The sequence below is a fragment of the Gavia stellata genome, chromosome 5 (genome assembly GCF_030936135.1).
Source record: "Gavia stellata isolate bGavSte3 chromosome 5, bGavSte3.hap2, whole genome shotgun sequence".
Taxonomy (NCBI): domain Eukaryota; kingdom Metazoa; phylum Chordata; class Aves; order Gaviiformes; family Gaviidae; genus Gavia; species Gavia stellata.
Window position 1 is genome coordinate 52,137,193 of NC_082598.1, and position 22,236 is coordinate 52,159,428.

Here is a 22,236-nt window from a genome sequence, read left to right on the forward strand (position 1 = left end):
TTAATTGAATATCAAACTTCAAGATAAGAGGGTGACGGCTTAGTAAGGTCGAGAAGGAATTTCTTCTATCTCCCTTTCCACTGTGCACAGCACAGAACAGCGGGACAGGGGCATGCTGGTTTTTTTCCTCTGAAGTAATAACTTGCGGGCCTTCACGAAAAAGGTGTTGGAGCAAATGGACTGGTAGACTAACCTAGGGTGTAATCTGATTTCATCTAGTCCAAACTTTTTGTAAGTTTAAGCAATACACTTGAATATAAAATATTGAACTCTAATGTACAAAAGGCATGTTTAATGCCCATGTGTGGGAATGATAAATACTCACTATGAAATTTAAGACTGCTGTTGTAAGGCTTAGCTGTTCGGTTTATCTCCCAACACTGAAGGTTTTAAGTGAGACTGTTTTATCACTATGTTAATTTCTTCAAATACCTGAACGATCTCCTGGGACTTAGAATTAAACAAATCAAAAGATGTACTCTGCATGGTCAGATCTGTTTGTATGGCCAACCAGATGGGAAAAGGGGCATAGTATTGTCCAAATTAAGGCTTTAGATGAGTGAAACACATGTGAGACTTCTGTATTTAACTATCTTTCCTCTGTAGATAGAAGCTTAGGTCCCAAGCTGACTTGGTTAAGGTAGAAGTGTTATATGTGGGTATGAGGAAATAAACATTAGATGAACACTTTTTTTCCCCCGCTGCATCTGTTTTACAAGAACATCCGTTCTTTGCTGCTCCTTCAGGAGTTGTATTAATGTGCAACACTGTAATAGCTGATCAGTGGCAACATAAGGTACAGCAACCATTAACTACATTTTAGTTAGACTACTAGAAAAAAGACCTTATCGCTCTCTACAACTACCTGAAAGGAGGTTGCAGAGAGGTGGGTGTTGGTCTCTTCTCCCAAGTGACTAGTGACAGGACTAGAGGAAATGGCCTCAAGTTGCGCCAGGGGAGGTTCAGGCTGGGTATTAGGAAAAATTTCTTTACTGAGAGAGTAGTGAAACATTGGAATAGGCTGCCCAGGGAGGTGGTGGAGTCACCCTCTCTGGAGGTATTCAAGGAGCGTGTGGATGTGGCATTGTGGGATGTGGCTTGATGGGCATGGTGCTGTGTGGTGTGGGTGGGTTGTTTTGGTGGGGGTTGTGGTGTGGTTTGTGGGTGGTTTTGGTTTTTTGTGGGTGTGTGGTTTTTGTTTTGGTGTGGTTTTTTTATGGTTGGACTTGATGATCTTACAGGTCTTTTCTAACCTTAGTGATTCTGTGAACTACTCCCTGTTGTTAGAAACACTGGTTGGTCGATGGTGGTCCTTCTCCCATGGATGCTAATGGTGGAGCTGAAGTGATGTTGATGTAACAGAGGGATGTTTTGGGTGGGAAACTGTAGTGAAGGAAGAGTAGTGTGGCTGAAACCTGCGGGACTGAAGTTTCCGAAGTGCCTGAGGCAGCAGTCTCTGAAGCCTGGAGAACGGGGCTCATGGCTTATTAGAGGCTTGCATTTGCCCACGTCTGCTTAGTAGGTTTTTTTGATGATATTTTCACAGTATTAGTTACTCCTGTTCTGGAATTCTTTTTTTTTTTTTCCCCTAACTTTAACTTTTTGCAAATGCTTAGCATATATTGAATAGAAAAGACCGTTACCCTTTTTCACCATTTTTCTCTGATACCTTGAACTAACCATGTAGTGTAAGATTTTTTTCAGTCTATTTAAATGGATGACACCAGGTTTTGTTTTTAATGAATAAGAGTTGAAGAGAATGAAAGTGAGGAAGTGCAAATGATTTTCTCTGTGGCGGATGCATATTAAGTCAACAATGTGTTCGTTATTTAAAGTAAGTTTATTTGAATTTACTTTTTAAATTTACTTCAGTCTCATTCCTCTCAAATTTTCAGGTAGTGTTCTTTACCACCGGAATTGTTATTCAGAGCTACACTCTAAAAGCATTTTTTTATTAGTTAGAGGGTATCTGTGAGCTACAAACTCTTGGCTGTGCCTCCTGTCCTGTTAAGTATGTCTACAAACTTAAGCGAAAATTTCCATTTAGTGTGGCCAATACAGGGTTCAGGATGCTTTAAAAAGCCAGTAAGGATAGCTGGTTTCTAGATAAGGCCCCAAAATTCTTGGTGTTATCTAAACTGAGGATTAAAAAGTTATAATTTTCCAAAGGTTTCCATTACATTTCCTATTCTGCCTGCTGTGCATTGTACATTATTAAAGAGTACTGCTCTGACATGCCCCCCAAAGAAGCGAATTAACATTTCCTGTGAACTCTGTTCTTTTGTGGAGAAGTAATAATGACTCAAGCAGCTCCGAAAGTTTCTCAGATGAATCAGAATTTATTACTTGTAAAATTAATGCCCATTACACTCACTGATACTGTGCATAAACTGTCATTTATAGAAAAAAAAGCCTGTTTGCTGTTATTGATAACAGATCTGTGACTTGCACAGAGGATATGGACAAATGCAGCACGTGACATAATTTGTGAGATTTGTGCTTCACACTGCTCATCATCTTTTGTTCTCTTTATGTACCTTTTCTTTTGTCTCTTAAAGTCAATTTTAGTTGTGATTTGTTACAGCTCTTGAAGAGAGAAAGCCCATTCTAGCCAGTGAAAAGATCAGCCCTGCCTTGTGCTTTGGATCTGGCTTGAAGCCTTTTGAGTGTTACCATTTTTAGGGAGGTACTCACCTGCCAAAGTAGAAATTGCTGCTGGTGGGGTTTTTTTATAGATTCAATTATCTTGCTCCTTAACACTTATTTAGTTTGTCTTTACTTAAAAATATTATTTCTTCCTCTTGAATTAAATCCTTAAATTTTGTAGCTATACAAGTGTGGTTGCTAACTAGTCCCATGGCTGAAAGAAGACATATGCTAGTCAGGAGAAATAGGCAAGTTGGGTATGATGAACTTAATCGAAGTGCTATAACTAGGGAGATGCCTTCAAAAAAAGGTTCTTTCTGAAGAAAAGGGGTGATCAACCTCTATTTAGACTTCTGAAAGGACTACTGGGTCTTATCAATGGCTTATGTGAGTTTAGGATATAACTACTATGTTGGAGCAGTTCTTTGACTTTGGCATCCTGTCTCTGGTGTGACTAGAAAAATCAAAGTTAAAAGAAAATGTAAGACATAAAGTGGGGATTTAGCCTAGTTTATAGGAACGTATTTAACCTCTCTGTGCAATTTTCCATCTGTGTGATGGGGATAATGTGTTTAACTACAGCACGAGAAGTCTGACAACTAATCGGTTAATGAATTTATAGTATCCTGATCACGAAATTTCTTCACTACCCAAAGAGAGGAAGAAAAAAGCCAAATCATTGCTTTAAAGAATTGTGAGCATTCCATCAAGAACATAGATAATTGAAGTCATATTAATAGATATTTAGGTCTTCATTTTCCCCTTGAGGCCAAGTGTCCCTAATATTTTTTTTCCTTTTCCCCTTCAAGCAATGTCCCTGACTCAGTTGTCAAAGACCGAGAAGCAAAAGTGCTCATCTAGCTTTGAACTCGATACCTGCGGTGGAGTTACAAGGTTAAATAAATGGGGTGGCTGGTGGGTTTTTTTTTTTTAAGCTGAGCATAACACTTCAAAAAGATCTTCTCCCCCCCCCCCCCAGTGTATTTTTAGGCTGTATGCACTCCTGTCTATGTCTCTTCCTTAGTCCCAGCTGAAGATTTCAAGGGAGATGAGAGCTCTATTTTGTTTCTCCCTTGTATTGCAGATAGGGGGAGGAGGTGGTTATTAGAGAGAAGCGCGCTCGCTCGCTCTCTCTGTTTCTCCCTCTCTGGCTGATAGCACTTATCTCTCGCTCTCTCTCCTTCTCCTAGGTGATCCATTTCTAGGCAACGTGCTGGCTGGTGCTGGAGCTGCCAGCTCTCTCTGCATCCCACCAGCAGAGCAAGCTCCAAAAGCAACCTGCAGACCATCATCTGCTTTCCTCTGCCTTGGTCAGGGCACTCCTCCTCTCGCTCCTGCCCTGTCCACCCACTACCTTGCGCGACAGAGACAGCACGCTGGGCTTGATTTGCAGATTCCTTTATTTTTTATTTTTTTTTCCTCCAGTTGCGGGAAGCAATTTTTTTTTAAGCGAAGGGTGGGGGTAAATCTCTGCATTACTATCTGCATTACCTTGAAGTTCACTTTGTTTTTTGGCCTCCGGGGGGGCTTTTCCTGCAGGAATCTGGCTGCTGGAAGCAGGATCGCCTGCTCTCCCGGTTGCCCGCTCCTCCTCCCTCGCTGAAGGCGAGCTATTTGCTGCGGGCTCCTGGGGCTTCTCTGGCCAAGAGGGTTTGTGCGTGTGCTTGTGCGTGTGTGTGTGAACGTGTGCGTGGTGGTGTGGGTTGGAAGTTGCCGTGCGGCAGCCGGGACCGAGCGGATCCCTGGACCCGGCGGAAGGATGGGGATTGTCTGACCAGCAGAGGCGTCTGCTGCCCGCGGCGGCGCCCGGGCTGGATGGATTTGCTGCCGGCGCTCCCAGCAACTCTGGTGCTGCCCAGGAGCCCCCCGAAGTGACGCGGGGTTTCGCCGAGGGGGAGAGGCGCTCGGAGCCCCGGGCTCGCCCCCTGCCCAGCCGCGGCTGTGCGCCAGCCACCGGGATTTACACGCTCCGCCGGCGGCACCTCAAACTCTCGGGTTTCCTGCGCCGCGCCGTCCTCCGCGGTGGCACCGCTTGGCGAAGAGATCTGTTGTTACAAAGCCTGGACCTCCGGAGGAGATGGAAGTTTTCTCCCTCATCCTGGTCGTGTCCGTCTGTTGGACTCGAACCTGGAAAGCGGCGATTGCAGATTCAATCATTCATATCGGTAAGGGGGTGCTGCGTCTGCTGGTGCTGCTGGACACTTTTCCAGCTCTCCTTTGCAACCTTCCCTCTCTTGGCACGCTTGCCATCCACCCCCCACCCCGCAGTCCCCGCTTTCTTTTAGCCCTTGCTTGTTTCCTTTTTTTTGTTTGTTCTCCTCTTACAATTGCCTTCCACCAGGATCTTAGGTGTCCTCTTTCTCCCCTACCGCTCTGTGTAAAGGTTTCTTGGCGGCGGGGTATGTGCGTGCTTTAGACCTTGAGGTTCTGCGAGGCTGATGAGCTGGGGGGGGCAGGGCTCGGGCACTTTCCCCGTCCCTCCCCGCAGCCCCTCAGCTCCAGCTTGCCTTCCTCCTGCCCCGGCTCGCTCTCGGGCGGAGGGGACCCCAAGCCTCCCCCTGTTTCCCACACCACCGTGACAGACACGCAAAGCCCCCCCTTCCCTTGCATCCTTCACCCCCCCATCCCGCCTTCCTCTCCCGCGGCGGAACAGGTGGTTTGGCAACGTGAGCGCTTCCCCTCCCTGGGGCGGGCGGCCGCAGGGCTGGGGGGGTCCGGCTGCCCCGCGCCCCCCTGCCCGGGCCGCCACCCGTCCGGCCGGGCGGCGCCCGGGAAGGGTAGCGGCCTCCCCCGCCGGCGGCGGGTGCAGGGGGGGCAGCTGGCAGCGGCGGCGGGCCCCCCCTCCCGGCCGCGGCGGTGGGGCAGCTCGGGTGATGCCCGTGCACGGCGCTGCCCGCACGCCCAGCCGGGGAGAGGGCGCCGGGCGTCCCCCCTCTCTCCCCGTTATCCCGAGCCGTCCCCGGCCCGGCAGCCCTCCCTCTCTGCAGGCGCATCCCTGGGCAGCGCCGAGCCCCGCTGCCGAGCGCGTTGTCCCCGCGACTGGCGAGAGCGGGTCCCCCCCCGCGCCGGCCGGGGCTGCGCGGGAGGGGAGAGGAGAGGAGGGCGCTTCCCCCGCGGCCGCTCGCCCATCTGCAGGCACCGCACGCAGGCGGAGCGGCAGGCTGGGAACCCGGGGGCGGCCGCCGCCGCGCTGCCCCGGGGAAGGTGCATTTGGGGGCAGGTTCCCGCCGGGGGTTCGGGGGGGGGGGTCCCCGGGCAAGTGCCGGCCCCGGCTGTGGGGCAGCCGACGCTCTCCCTGGGGTTGGCTTTATAAACATGTCTGCCGGTGCCTGTCGCGGGGATCCGACGCGGGTTTCTGTGAAAGGGGAAGCGGGAAGAGCGTTTGGAAAGCCCGGCCGCCAGCAGCTTCCCTGCAGGACACGGGTATTTGGGCAGTGATGCGCCAGCCCGTCGTGTAGCCCCCTCACCCCAGAGCCCATGGGCTACCGCTCCCCTTAGGTACCGCAACTTTATAGGGGTCAGTCTTATAGCTGGGTGCGACTGGAGCATCCAATATTGCTCAGGGGAGGCAGCGATTTATGCCCTCCTTTTAAAGGGAGAATGACTCTTTTTTATTTCTAATTCTTCTCAGTTGTAGACTGTTAAAGCGACACTAGGAGATGGTTGCGTCTTACGATTTCTTTCTTAGGAGCTTGTAACAAGCCGATTAAATCTTAGGGTTTGGGGGGGAAATTTTGACTGTGTAGCAGATGAGGAGTTTCTTTGCAATCCCCAGTCTCCCATCCTGGCTAAAGGCGCGTTGCTGGGCGAGCTGTGTGCCTTTGCACTAGCATCAGGGGAGACGACAGCTTTTCTCTCTTCCTGATAATGATGATTTTGTTTGTTTCACTTGTTTACGTATGATGAATGCAACGCGTTTTATCACTACTGTGTTTTACAATGCTGTTGGTGGTTAGATGCATCAACACAGTAAATCCTCACTGAAAGCAAAGAAAAACCCCACCAAAGTAGTTGCTTTTCACACGATTAATTTGTCTTGAGAGACAATTAGTACAGTTGACAAGGGGATTATCTCTTTTTATAGACGGGTTTATGTTGCCATGAAAATGGCAAACTGATAATTGTTACACAGAGCTTTAAATCTATTAGAATGAATACACTGAAAAGAAATGACCTGAAATTAGAACTAATTTAATGCTAAATGGGTAGACAGCTAAGTATTCCAACTTGTGCATCTCACGATGAAAACTTGGCCCCTAGTCACACCGCTGTATTTTGTGACCTGGATGTTCTGACCCCCTTTTGTTTTCTTCCACATGTGCTGAGAAAACTTACATATAACATATTTAGATGCAAATAATAAACTGTATTTATTTATATGAGTTATGAAAAGCAGTAGCAGGGTACTCTATGAACAAATTAACCACAGAAGAATTCCTAAAGCCAAAGAAAAAACCAAAATGCTCAGTTCAGGGGAAAAGAAATACTACCAGAGGTAGTACTGATGCCTTAGGCAACAAACAAAATAGATGCATTATCTTTTTCTCATTCTGCAGTGTTAAGATATTCAAGTGGAAAATACTTTCCCATGTTTGGGAAGGGCAGATGGTCATCAGAAATAACACGTTACCTGTGCATACTCTGTTTCTTATAGCACTTACTTTTTCACTATAATGCACTGTCTTGCTTGCCTACATGTTATTTGATGTGTTTCCTGTAAAGGGATGTTTTCTGTGTCAAATTATGTTATCATCCATCTCTTAGACAATGACAGAAAATTTTACAATTTAGTGAGTAGAGATTAAGACTTGATGATGGCAGTGTAAGGGTATTTATCTATGATATGCTTTTTCATATTTCTTCTGAATGATTATAGCTGCTGCTTTTGATCGTTAGAGCAGGGCTGTGTATATGTAAATGCACACATTTAAAAATAAACATTTTCCTATATCATAAACATTGGTAGGGCTGCTTATAGTCTGTATGTTTCTGCTGCCCTACTATTATAAATAGGAACTGGCAGTTCAGAAAGACTACATGAAGTACTCTTGTGAAAACGTTGAAATGAATCGACTCCACTGCAATTTTCCCTACCCCTATATAAAAAAGAAAGGGGCAGGGTTACCATGTCAAAACTGTGCAATTCTGTATTATGCTGCTTCTCTCAGCCCATGCATTGATTGAGTAATTTCATCAGCCCCACATTACTTGATTGCTTAGAAGTTTCCTAATGATCTGTATGCTGTAGGAAGAATCTGAAAGTCGTGAGTGGAATGGCAATGATTTTGTGTTTTATGAGGCTATTCAAAAAGTCGCTCTGATTTATGTAGCTCAAAAGCTCCAAAGTCTTTGAGATTAGCCACGCTGCCTGATATTTTCTTCATACATCAGTCGTCCCACACTCCTCACTCCCTAAACAGGAGTTTAGAACAGTGCTTTAATTAAGCAGGGATTAGGTGGCATTCCTTGTCAACTGCACAATTTGTGTATGCTTTTATCTTCTACAGTTGGTCTCAGGCTTTTATATTTTGTACTTTGTGCTCTGTTTTTTCCCCCTTGGAATGTACAGAGTAACACATCTGTATGTGCATACAGATTTCCTATTGTGCATATAGAAACATATATTCCAATACGTGTGTATTAGGTGCAGCAAAATCACCTAGGGCAGTGTTCACATAGTATGATACAAAAGTTTTTCCTGAAAAAATACACTGAAGTAATTTTAAAGGCTAATTCATCACAGCAGTGTGTAGCAATAGTTCAGGCACCCTGACTACTGCAAGTTGTTTTTTATGTTTATCAGTGGCTTCAGTCATACGCAGTCAGTTGCGTACCGCCCTTAGCTTTTTTATTTTTAATGGCAAGTTCAGAAATATATATAGTTATAGATACGTGCTTTTACATATGTTTATACATATGCTTTTAATATATATTTTCATATATACACACTATATTTTTTTTTTCTAAGAGAGAAAATTAGATCTGTTCTTCCCTTACTCCTCTCAGCTTTTAGACTCTGCAGGCCAGGACTGCTGCATTCCTTGTGTTAAGCAAGTTCCCAGCATCGCTGTGTCCTGAGTTTTGGGTCATACTTTTAAGCTCTTCTGTACCGTGGATAATAATATCAGGGCAATTCTAACATGGGGTCTGTTGCTTACTTCTCCTGTTGATACGGTGGTGCCCTTAAAATGTAAAAGTTTTTTGGAAGGGAAAGGGAGTCATCTAGCTTGGTGGTATGCATGTCCGTGTTTTGTCTTGTAAGCTGTTGTACTACACTGCAGGTCGCTTACGTTGTGTTGGGCATTGGTAATAGGAACTTAATTTGCTGTGCTTATGGTAAAGCCTCGTTAGAAGATATGTAATGTATGTCAGTAACTGTTCATTATAGTATTTTCACATACATTTTGTCAAGTGCAGGACAAGCAAGCAAAACAGATTTATTAAAAACGAATAAATCTCTACATGCCTCTAGTGTCTACAGATGAGTGTTCAGCTCTGTTTTCCCTGCTCTAGAATGTGCCGCGGTTACTGCTTATTTTAAACATACATATGGATGAAGACCTGGAGTACAGTGCGCTGTGGCTTAGCAGCCAGTAGGTTTTACTAGTAACTATGTTCTACTTAAATGCACAGCATGCGTGACATACTCCGTGTTTCTATGTGCACTATTTCTTAAACTCTGTCCCAGGTGCTTAGATTTGTGATAATGTTTCAGTCCCTGGAATGTGTTTCAGTGCTAGTTACTCTGCAGCTGAAGAGGGATAGTTTTCCATGTTATAGATTATGGCTTGCTATCTTCCAAAGGCATGCTTGCCATTAGGTGTCACTGCTTTCTGGCGCGTTTCTTAGTGATTGCCAGGGCCTGATCCAGAGTCTGTCGTAATCCAGGTGAGTTGCTTAGTTGGCTACCCAAGATTTTAAACTGAGCCTATGGATTGCTGACTACAGTAGGCGGCTCCTTTTCATGTTCTTAAATAATTCGTAGCGTTATTTCAAGTTCTTTGTCCTTGATAAAGACAGAGAAAAAAACCCCAACTGTCCATTTTCAAGTGGTCCTAACAAATGCCTGACATGGCAATCGCTGCTGCTGTGTGCTTTCAGATGACTACTTACAGATGCACAGAGCCTTTATTCTCACAATGCCATCTTTGCAAAAAACACACTGGAGAAAAATCTTTTAAGACTGTGACTACATAAACCTACCAACTAAGGTTCATTTAACTTAATGAACAAAGGCATTAAGTATGGTTCTCTTCCACTCCCTGGCCCTGTAAAGCAAGTGGTATTGGCAGGAGATGACTTTCGTAAGCCATTAGGTTACTCCCTAGATATAGACTTGAATTGACATCATTTTCTTCCATTTGATATATAGCTACCTATAATCTGCTGTGACAGTCCGTTTTTTGCTGAAATTTATTGGAGGCTTTTGCCTCTTGAGGTTTGTATTTTTACTCTTTGTCACTGCTACTCCATCACTTGATTTATTTTTTTCCCCCCCCCTCAGCATGCTAACAATGGCTTTAAAAATAGTTTATATGAAAGAGTAGTTCTATTTGGCTATCAGTTTCTAGTTAATTTTCCTAATTACCTGAATTTACATATGACAGCATGCTAAAACTCTCTTCATCTACACACTTTCCAAACATAGTTCGTGTTTTATACCTTCAGTGTTTAAAGTACTTATTAGACATAGACAATTACTGTTGCTGTTTGGACTTAAGAGTGACCAATAGGAAAAGGAAACAGTATTCATAAAATGATCTATATTTTGAGAAAATAATCAAACTCTGAAAACATGTTATGTAAGTATATATTACGATACAGAATAGCTTGGTATGTGCAAAATGTTGACTTCAGGTGATACACTGGCAGTGAGGCAAACTAGGACACCTTTTTGCTTCTGCAAACTCAGATATCACTTTTTCTTTTTTTTTAATTAGATTTGAATTCCAGAAGGAATTAGTTACTACCTGAGCTGATGACATTGGAAGAAAACATGGAGTTCAGAGGCAGGCTTGGCATGCCTGTCAGAACCTGGACAGCTCCACACCTGTGCATCCTATAGGCCTTACAGTCTAGTTCATGGCTCTGGTCACACTGACACCCGTCTCTGAGAGTCCCAGATATACTCATTTGTGTGTGCCATCCATAAGTGCCAAGAGGCAAGCATGAAAGTCACAGGCCAACAGTAAAGCATAACATGCACTTTGCCAGTGAACTATCATAGTGGCTGGGAGCCAGGCATGAAAGCTTGTGTTTCTCTGGGGCGTTTTGTACCCTAAACTGATTGGCTGTCTAGCAACTAGCTTCCTGCCGGGCTTCTTGGATACAGATGCAATTCCTTTCCCTCTGTGACATTGTTCTATCTTCTTGCACTATCTACTATGTCCGTTATTAAGTAGGAGTTGACCTGTGCTTGCAATAGTTACCAAAATGAGCTACGCTGGCCTTTTTCAGAGTAATGTCGACCATGGTTTCGTTGCTCATCTAGGCTAAGTAGACTGTACTGGAGAAGGTGTAATACTGAGCTGGTGCAATGTGATACTTGGCACGGAATATGTGCTTAAATGTATGTTAAGTAGGTGTGGAGCTGTGCTAGTTAAACCACTAGGTAAGGAACCTGGGCAAAACCTTCTGGGCACAGATTTTAGCTGGCTTATGCATTTGAAGCAGCACAGGGAGAAAAGGAAATGCTGTTGTCTCCCACTATGAAATAGAATGTAATTGTGTAGTCTTGATGTAGAAGTAGTAATTTAAACATAGAGACTAACATAGAAGCACATAGTGGAAGAACGGGTGAGGAAAAGGTGTCTGTCTTGTCGTATCTTTCTCTACTTCAGTCTCTTCCCATGAGCACTGGCAGGGCAGTTTCCTCTGCTATTCTTCATTATAGGAGTCAGGCTTTGTTTTCTGCTTATTGTTGGCCAAACGGTTATGTGAGAGATGATGGAGTAAGGGAAAGATTCTCTTGTCTCTGCAGCCACTGTAATTAATAATGGTTTATGTGACTTGGAGAGTTATAACTGATCTGTGTAACAGGGAGGACACAGGCTGAAATTGAAGGTCGGTAGATGAAATGTACTGGAGTTTGGATGACAGTTAGGAAACTTGGCAAAGAATGGGCTTGAAACTGTGCAGTGCTGTAATTTTGTAAGGTTCAAAATTTATATCCTAGTTTCAGTGTTAATATACTTAATTCAGAGAAGGAGGTATTTTGTATTCTGTATCGTACTGCAGAGTGCACGTCAGCTGCAGAGTCTTGTTCTTGCTTTGGTCTAGGGTAACCGCATCAGCTCAGGGAAGGGATATTCTGTGAGTTCTAAGTATTGCATTAAAAAAAATACCAACACCACATAAAAAGTGACACTTGCTTAATGAGAAAGGATAATACAGTAAGTACAGTATTCCTCTGTAGCATTAAAGTTGTGGTGGAAGAGGTGGTACAGAGACAAATACTGTAGTTTTAGTCAACTGTAAACTGGTGGATTTGCAAGTGCAGGGTTAGATTTAAAGTAGGTTTTCATTGCACGCATTAGTTCTGGAATGAGGGGAGTCAGGTGGAAAAAAAAAGATGAAAGGGGAAAAGTTTCCTGAAAGTTATGCTGGGTTTATCTGACAAGCTATGCTCAGGAGGAAATTGAAAAAGAAAATGAGTAAAAATTCACGCAGGGGCAAAAAATAAGATATCAAAGTCAAGAGCCACTAGTTCTCTCTGTTTCTTCGGGAGCAGTATAATGTTCCTGTAAGTACTATGCTAAATGGAAAAGTTCTGAATCAGAAAGGGGAAAATGTGAATATACAGAATTAAAATCAAGAATTATATGTGTATTTTAACCTATTAGATAACACTCTGTGCTGAAATGCTAATTATTCCTAATTGTTATATTTGCTTTACCCATGAATAAAATATCACATATCTAATAAAATATGCAGTGAAAATCACTGTAAAATTCCTCTTGGAGTCTTTCATGCAGATTTAAAGGATTTAATCTCTTATTTCTTCACTGCTTTTTAAATCATTAACTTTCTATAATCAGTTGGATTGCTAAGGCCAATATCCAGTGAACCTAACAATAATTGCTTGTTTTGAGAACAATTCCTTGTTAGTCCAACCATATCTTTCTCGGAGGCTTAAATCGAGTTGGTGATTTCATTATAATAATTCACTTGTGATAACTCAAAATCAAATAGCACCGCTTCAGCACTGTGGAAAGTAGCTCTGGATGAGAGCTCCAGGGAAGAGCTGAGGACGGTGTAGCAGCAGACCTGAATGTCAGGCCTGGATTTGCTGTGCCTTATTTTAATGTATACAGATATAACAGTGACTACTTTTGCAAGTCCATTTTAAACAAAGAAATGAAAATGTGGATAGGGCAGGCTTCCCTGCCTTGGGACTCCAACTCGAAACCTGTGTTCAGGACCCAGACCTGATGACAAGACAGTAACTTGAGTTGTTTTTAAAGCATGCAGGAGCTCAAGTCTGACCGACTGCCAGCCGAGCTTGGGCTCCTGAGCCATTAAGATGTTTTGAAGATGTCAGTTGTCTTTTTCAGGTGACAAGAGACTCCTGCAGAGTTACCTCACTGATTGCGACCAGTATTAAAAGTTGTCTGGCAGTATACCTGGGCTGAAAGCCCACAGCAGGCGCATCTCCAGACCAAATGCTATAACCAAGGTTATTTGTTGTTATAGACCCTTTGCCTTCTTGCAGTCTTTATAGTGTTCAACTTAAAATATTTGAGGATGTTTTAAAATCATTTTATGTACTGGAGAATTGTTAAAGGGAAAAAGACAGTTCTCATTCAGCAAAGCTGGTGTAGAGTACTGGCAGTGCACACCCAGTGTACAGTATGGGCTGTGTGTTAAATGGCAAGTGAAAGGTGATAGCTATTATTGGTTACATTAAAAGCCACATACTTCTCCCTGACACTATTTTTATTCATTTCTTTCTCTCTCGTATTCCAAGTTCATGGCAAGCAGTTGTGACGGTCGCTATGTTCTATACTCTTAAATATATGTTTTTTTCTGTGAGGGAAGAACAAAGTTAAACACAAATCTGTTATTTGGACAGATAAAGCTGCTTTTTTGTTTCTCTGGATTTCCACTTATTTGACCTGAGACAAATATACCCCCAAAAGTTGATTATCCTGTTTAAGGCTAGCCTTTCTTCAGCTCTCTCCGTTGTCAATGTATAGACCCAAGTGGTATTGCAGTATATCCACTAATACATTTGCTGTAAATATCTTTTAAAATGTACTACTCAGGTACTACTGAAATTTTCAGCTCCATGGTAGACATTAATAACTAACAATGGGGTATGTATTTATGTATGCATATACAATGTATAAACACACACTTTTTCAGCAATCAGAGGGATTATTCTTTTTGTGAAAGTATTTGACCGGATTTCTCTTTAATTTAGGATGACATTAGTTTCTACCTTAAGTAACAACACAGAGATTTGGGAGGCTTTTTACCTGCAGGAAGTCATAACGCAAATACAAATCGTGAAATGGCACCCCACTGTGCTAGAAGCTGTACAAATGTGAAACAAAAATTTGGCTGTCAGAAGATTTCAAGATGAAGTAAAGGAGAGGGCTTGGATCTCTCTGTGACTCAGACAGTTTGTACATCAGGAGACAAAGTTGCAGATCTTTTGCCGTCTTTTGAGAGACTCATTCATTTGTTCATGTTTGTGAATGATCACTCTGGGTATGAAGGAATGAAAGCGCATAGATATGTCTACAGGGATGTACTGACAGACCTGGCTGATGTCAGTACTTTCCTGGTTTGGGGCACGTGATAACAGAGTTATAGTGAGACTATTGGGGCTGTGATGTGAGAGAGTTGACAGGAAACGAAGGCTAGCAATGTGTGTATAATCATTACTTACAATGCTTTATTGCCAATAACACTGCTTAAATTGGCAAAATAAAACCAGTCATTATCTCATCACCTGTCAACATATTACTTTCTGGTTTTACCGCGTACAAGAACTAATGCATGGTTACGCACATGCATGCTCTCTCTTTTGTTTGGACAAATATGTCATGGTACAGTTTTGGAAGATGTCTAGGTAGAAAAGAAAGAGCCCGTTTTGGGAAGGTGGAACAATATATGTTGCAGAATGCCCTAGTTTGTTTAACAAGAGATATATAAATATAACCAGTGATTCTAAAAGCATCTGCAGCCTCGTTAGCTAGCCTTGCAGAGTTTCTAGAATGTTATTGAAATATTATTGAAATAATCTAGAGAAATGATTTTCCAACTCCTTGGAGTAGCTCTGCTGGTATGGAATTGGATTGCATCCTGGAGATAAATGAGAAACACCCATCTACTTGAAAAAGTTCTCTCTTTTTTGCCAGTGCTGCAAAGAGTATAGGGACCACTTCAAATAAAACGGCTGAGGGGAGCAGGCAGGAGAAAAGCATGTCCTGCATATAATCTATATGCTAGAGAGGGAATGATCATCAGCACTTGGTGTCACCATCATGGAGAGTGATGTCTTACGGATATGATCGATACTGTGTCTAGCTGCAAGGAGAGAGGCAGTTTGCAGGTGAAGGACAGCCTGACTCTGCATGAAACAGCATTGTCGGGGGTTTCTCTGCAGCAGAGAGGCTCTGGGAGCCGGAATAATGTCGGTAAGGTTCTGGTGGTGCCTTCTACATGGGAGTTTTGGAAGGGGAGGGAGGGTTGTGGTTAGCAGTGGTGGGAGTTAGTTGGGTGGTGAAGGGGTGCAGGAGACATTTGGAGGGGGCTAGCCTTGGGCGATGAGAGAGCAGAGACTAGGGAATAACAGGTAATGTTACACTTACATGGGCTGGAGACTGGGTTTTATACATTTGGGACAGGCTGAATAGAGGAGGTATATGTATGCATATAAAAGAAAGTTGGGAAATCAAAAGGAGTGATGCACTGGGATGGCCCAAATATTACTGAAATGAATAATAATATAATGCAAATGATGCTTTGAGAATAATATATCTAGAAGATAATATTAAGTTTTAAAGAAACTAAATTATGGATTAGAAAATGGGATTGTTTCTCCCTGTCCAGCCTCCATAGTTTCACTGTAAAGTATTTGATTTGTGTGGTAATTTTTAATTTTTTTTCTTTAGCTGATAATTGTACCTGGCGACTTTGCAGAAAATCGAGATCCGTTTTGTCTTTGTGTTATCTAGTACCGTTGTACACAGATACAAACAATGAGTACTGAAGTGTCATCTTCCACCCTGCTGCTCCCAGGATAACTCCAAGCGCATTGTACCTGCCTGTGCCTTAGCATTATCCCTCTGATTAAATAATCTTCCTTTGTTTCCTCTGTACAGCAGTTCATTGCCAGTCTGTACCATGCCTCCATGTAAGCTCAGCTTCTGTGGCTGGCAAGTGGGAGGAAGGGATGCACACAGCCACAGCTTCTGCTCCGTTGACTTTTGACCTAATTTAGGAAGGAAGGAAAGGGAAAATAATGCTGCGTGCTTCTGGATTCAAAGCCTGTGGTGTCTTCTGTAGAGTGAGAGCTCTAGCTTTCTTCTCCTTTCTAGAATAGCTGTATAGTTTGCATTAAAAGTTAGATCTCTCTTCAGCGAAGCTCCAGAGTGGTGAGTGGATCTGCTTTCACACTTATCTTGTGGCATACGTCCTCATTTAGGCTGTTGAGGCTAAAGTCTGGTTTTCTGTCAACATCAGCCTTGTCCAACCCCTATTCAAAGCAGCAAAGGGACAGCCACTGACTTGTATTTCCTCTAAATGAGACACAATGACAGTTCGGGTTAAGAGGTTTTTAAGTATTTTTCTGCTTGAGATCCATGATCTCTAGTAACAGGGCTGAATGATGGGTGGGAGGAGGAGGTAAATACTTCCTTGGGGAGAAGGTAGGTAATGATAGCATGTGGAAACTGTTATTGTTGAAAATAATCTTGCAGGATTTAGGAGTTTAAAAAAAAAAAAAAGAAAACCTGTTCATTAAAGTACCATGGGCTTTTTTTAGCATTTTTTTTGAAGGGATGCATTTTCTTCTCCCATTTTTTTGTAAGACTGCCAAATGTCCCTGAGGCTAGAATTAACTGGCTCTTTGTGTTGTGTCAAGTAAGGAGTACAACTGTTTTCAGAAAGTACTAGGTTTATAGACTCCCATCCAGAACGTGAAAAGGAAAGAGAGGCTGACTTCATATAAACAAGGTCCTTGCATCATTTTGTACCACTAGCTTAGAGTAACAAATAGAATATTGAAATTGTCGGTGCCGGTGCTTTGGAAGCTGTTAAAATCGTCCCTGTAACCTCCATCCCTTCATTCTGCCTGATCCCCTCTTTAGGACAAGCATGTACCCTTTTCTTTCCCTCTTATCTCCAGGCATCTGCAATGAATAATCAGATGGCTGCTACTGAGGAATAACCAGCGTTTGGGTTTTTTGAGGTAGCTTCAAGAGCTACAGAGAGGTATTTTTCTGTTAATATTGCTTTAGCAATACAACAGAGGTTACCAGTTGTGGTTTGCTTCATGAATTCCTTTGACCATTTTGGATCTGAAGGTGTTTTATAATTTTTAATACTGCTGTTTCCAAGGCTACTTCTCATGATGGTGAGATGCAGTGGACAGCAGCAGATGTAGATGTAAACTTTGAAATGGCTCTTTTATGGAGGGGTTTGAGGAGCTGTTGCATTAAAAATCCAAAGTGTTAACTTAAATGTAATAATGCTCTGATAAAGCGCTACTACCATCTGCTAGTGAAGATTAGTACTATTGAAAAATCTCCATCATTCCCAGAAAGGGCAGAGGAGTCGTGGCATGAAGAAAAGTCTAACTCTAAATTAGTATTTTAGTTCAGGGAGTCGCAAACTCTCTGTGGGGACCACTGCCTACTAGAGATTTTGTGTCACACTCTCAGCTCACATAAGGGAGTAAGTATTTGTGGTATATGACTAGATTGATGCCTTATTCTAACAGTTTCCAGCTTGGACCCCGGTTTTTCAGTAGAATCCTTTCTATGTATAACCGCTTCTCATTCGCATCATGGTAACAATTTAGCGGTAACTAAAAATACAGTTTGTATGGCAAAATAACAAGGAAATGTGCTCATCATGGGTATTTACAAAGCTTCATTCCTTAGCATTTAGCCCTCGTGGACTCAGAAACGGTTCTTTGCTTAGTGTTCCTATGGGGTTTTGAACACCACCTAAACACTCAGTCCTTTCTCTACGTGAAAGTCGGTCTACACTTAAAGGATGATCTGCTGCTGGAAATGTTCTCAGTAGCAGAATATCTCCATCCCCAGACTTCTCTCTGCTGAACATGCAGAAATAATTCAATGTCTAGTAAGAAGAGGGTCAGACTAGTTTCCAACCTATTCCAAAAGCCAGCGTAACTTACTGGTATCTGTTAGGAAATGCTTTCTGCGACAGTATTAAGGCTGCTTTACTCATATTAATGAACAGCTAAAACTTGCACAATATTTAAAGGAAGGAGCGAGAAGAGAAATCTAGTAATGACGGACTACATGTAGCTGTTGATCACCTAGTTTAGGAAGGATTTTGGAGATCCATATTAAAAGATGCATTTTATAAAAATTCCAGTTGATAAGAAAAGGGAAAATGTAGCCAACCAGAAGCATTTTTTTTGTGTCTTCTCTCTTCTAAAAACGATTCACTGAGTTTTATTTATTCACTTGCACTGACTATAACTAACGCTCTTAACTAGCTCTGCAGAGAAGTAGATCATATCTCTTATATGCCTTTAGGCAAAATAATTTTCATCAGTATTTCTTGCTGGGGTACAGGTAGCGTGTGTGTGTACATATGCCTTCTGGGACAATGGCTTTGTGGTCCATGTAGTTAAGACATATGAAGACCAACTATCCTGGATGATATACCAGTTCTACTTTTTATTATACTTTTTTATTTTTCCATGCTGGAAGTACAACTGGAACTGATTGTATGTTTGAAGAGTCAGATATCTTTCACTTGTTACTGTAGGTGTAAAGATCTTAACCTCTTCTAAACTGCCCCTCAGGAACCCATACTGTTTTCTTTGGTTTTGATGTGGAAGGCCTGATCACCCATAAAGTTACTTGCTTGAGGGGGGAGTAGCCAGGGTAAATGAAAGATTTCTTCGCTGTCTGTTGCTCAATCCAAGCAAATGTTGTCTTGTACTATCACTGAGAGGTATTTTGGTTTATCCTATGTGAGAGAGGGAGTACAGAGAACCACCGTCTGTCTGAGGTGTGGGAAATGGAGGCTGTTTGTACTGTGAGAATAAGGTCTTATCTTAAGGGTATTCTTGTCATGCTCTTCCTTTTTGCTCAGATAGGCTTTTGTTTCTTTTCATATTCAGTGGGTATGGAGAAGTAAGAACAGATGGATTTTCCACACAGTTAGTGAATAATAGGCTGATGAAATAGAATTGGCCAGTCCACAGTCATCAGTCAGTAAACCCGCCCCTTTGAGGGATGTCCATTTATCATGACTGGGTGCTGAGTAATCTCTACCAGGTCTACCATATGGTGATCCAGCATGAGAACGAAGTCAGACGTCTTCCCACATAATTTCCTCTGCTTGTCTCCTCATACTTAAATGTTTATCTTCCCTCTTAAAAACTGTTTTAATACTGACAGATTCAAAGCACATATGAGAAGGAACTGAACTTCTTTAAGAGGCAACTTGAGATAGGGCTAGGGAGGGCAACTTCCATCTCATGAATCCCTTATTTTTTGGAAGGACTCTCAGCTATTTCTAGCAGCTACGTTTTCACTGATCCCTCTTATTCCCAGAAACTTGACAAAGAACAGGATGGATTTCATGAGGAGCAAGGGAAGGAAGTACTTGTTCTAGTAGCACCAAAGAGTAAGGGCCAGGGAAGGGAGGAGGTGGTTTGGTTGCAGGTCATCAATGGAGTTCTTGTCTCCAGTATAAAAATGGTGAAATGCTGTACCATGCACATGTTCATGATCTGTTTCTTCCTTTAGAATCATGGGGTCTAAACATTTTAGAACTGTGCAGAAAGTTGCTTTGTGAGATTTTCTAAAAAAATTTTTTAGGAGTGCTCAGAAACATAGTCTTTATGGTGAATCCTCCTCAGTACCTACTTCAATTTATAGGTAAGCAAATGTCTTTAAAAAGTGTGATTGCCAACAGGTAGAGCAGCCAGGCTGAAAGTGATTAATGTCAGGGGCCTAAATGAGACAAAACTGAGAGTGGGTTAGCCCAGGAATATCCTGGTATAGTTTGCTGAGGAGCCACTCATGGTAGCTAAGCCAGCTCATTGCTTTTTGTCAGGTTGCTTGTAATATGGGGCTGGTGTTATGTTGCCCTCCTATTACTACCTTCTCACCAAATAAACTAGGACATGGTCCTGGCCATCCAACCCTCCTGCTTTGTGTGTACGCTACTGCTTGCCTTTCTTATTCCCAGCAAGCTTCTTTTATCTCATCCCATCCCAAGTTTGCCCTTATCCTCCTACCACAGAAGCCACTTCCAGGGGAGAGTTAAGGAACTGCTGGCATGCAGGTAAAGCCTTGCGCTTGTGAAATGCCAAGGGGTGAAGCCAAGCAAGTGGAGAGTTTTCTGCCACTTGGCTGGTACTTATTGCAAGGAGTTGTCAGTCTCTCTCATTGTATCTTAGGCCAGTCCCTCCAGACTGAATTTGATACCTGTAATGACATTTATTATCACGGTACCTGTGTTGCAAACAATACCCTTGGTTTTTTGGAGACCCAGACCTTTAAGGTAACATGCCTGTATATTTGTTGATTGGTGTGTAAGTATTTATGTTGGGCTCTGGCATAATGGTAGGAAGGAAATGGAGAAGATTCTGGGGCAATAGCTTTTCAGGCAACAGCTGTCACTGAATTTCATAGCTAAATGTCAAGAAGTGTACCTTGTGTTCCCTGGTGCTATTCATCTAATAGTGTTGCTTAGTATCCATGTTGTGGTGATAGCACCTGAGATCATAGCCCTGTTTTACGTGCTGTCTGTGTACAGAGTAAAAAGCAGTCTGTGGTGAAGTTTCTGTAATCTTGCTGTCTTGTTGTTTCTTGTCAGCTTCACTTACTTGGTCTCATGCTCCAGGACAATGCTCTTGTATTCATGTTACCAGAAAGGCAAGGGAAAGCTTCAATAATAGCTTTAGCCTGAAACTATGTGGGAAATGTTTCTGCTTCTATTACCTCTTATTTTTCCCCATCTGTGCTGACAGATTATATTTATTAACACAACATAATTTTTGGAGCCAAAATACTTACTAAAACCCTCTTTAAATTGCTTATTTATTGGTCTGCTCCTTGTAAAACAGGACTTTTATGTTCCTTCTGGTGTCATTTCCATAGTATACTACAATGCCTTTAAATGGCATTGGTTTGGGTCCTAGGGCTAACCCACCTGGGCACAGCACCAAACTCACTTTTCCTTGGTCTTGTGTTCAGTGTACAGTCTGTATTCAACTGCTTTTATACACAATCAAAAGTGAAGAGCAGATAGAGAAATTCTACTTTTTTTTTCCTAACTGATAATCATAAATTGTGCAGCCAAGAAGTTCATGCAGTGGCACAACAAAGGATTTTGCATGCATTTGGTTTTATGTTGTGCAAAACAATATTTTTGCCTGCAGCTGCTGTCCTCTGAGACTGCTGACTGAATACAGCCTTGAAAATATCCTCAGCCTTTACAGAATAGGAAAAACTTAAAGATCTGAAAGAACTCGTCATTGTCTTAACTCACCTGCTAGGCAACCCAGACCATAGTGTGCGTTTGAATGTGTTGCTGGATTCAGATGGAACTTCATTCCTGTATTTCTTTTCTAGGTAATAGCTCCTACTGGAACAGTCATCAGGATAAAGACTGCCAGCTATGCTCCTTTTTCTCATTTCTAACTGGAATGTAAAAAAAAAGGGCTAACAACATTTTCCAAGTAGTCACTGACTGTCACTTTTTCAAGCAGGGCATATAATTCATAGCTCATGTTATTTTCATAATCCCTGAGGGTTGTGGTTTTGTGGCCACTGACAGAATCTGATAGACATGAGTGTGTGCGGATAGTATCTTTTTTACGAGATATGGTGGGGAAAAAAGAAAAGATTTCCCATATCACAAGTTACAAAAAGCTGCGAGAGCCATTTAAAAGGAAACAAAATGGGCTATAACTCTCTTCTTACAGATGACTATTTTAGAATAAACATCATGTTCTCTGTTGTAGAACATTTGGAGGAATAACATGTCTACCGTTAGGCCTAAAATCTGTTCTCTGCCTTTTCAGACTCTCTCGCATGACTTCTGAAGTCAGTATGAATCATTCATTCCGTTGGCTGTATTGGACTTTGGATCACATCTATGTTTATCTGATCCCTTCTTGCCCTTTTATCCTTCCCTTCTTCCTCCCATCAACTACTTCCTTGCCCCCTTTTTTTTTCCCCCAAAGCCATTGGTAGCTGCCAATACTCATAAGCAGCCTTTCAGTAGTGCGTGTGGAGTATTTGTGTGTGTGAATTGAGGGAGACTGATTAGGAAAATATTCACGTTTCCAGATTTAAACATAGATGGAAACCTCACTGACACATTATTCCTATTATTGTTACAATCTTTTGTATTGCTTTAAGT

At 42.4% G+C, this 22,236-nt stretch overlaps 1 protein-coding gene across 2 annotated transcripts in view; it reads left to right on the top strand.

The window, feature by feature from the left end:
• The first annotated feature begins 4,723 nt into the window (after positions 1-4,723).
• The window catches only part of GRID2 (glutamate ionotropic receptor delta type subunit 2), a 734,268-nt gene continuing 716,755 nt past the window's right edge, over positions 4,724-22,236 (top strand). For both annotated transcript variants that reach the window (XM_059817838.1, XM_059817839.1), the window contains exon 1: positions 4,724-4,811. In XM_059817838.1, coding sequence (XP_059673821.1) covers positions 4,724-4,811 — 88 coding nt within the window. The remainder of the gene's footprint in view (positions 4,812-22,236) is intronic.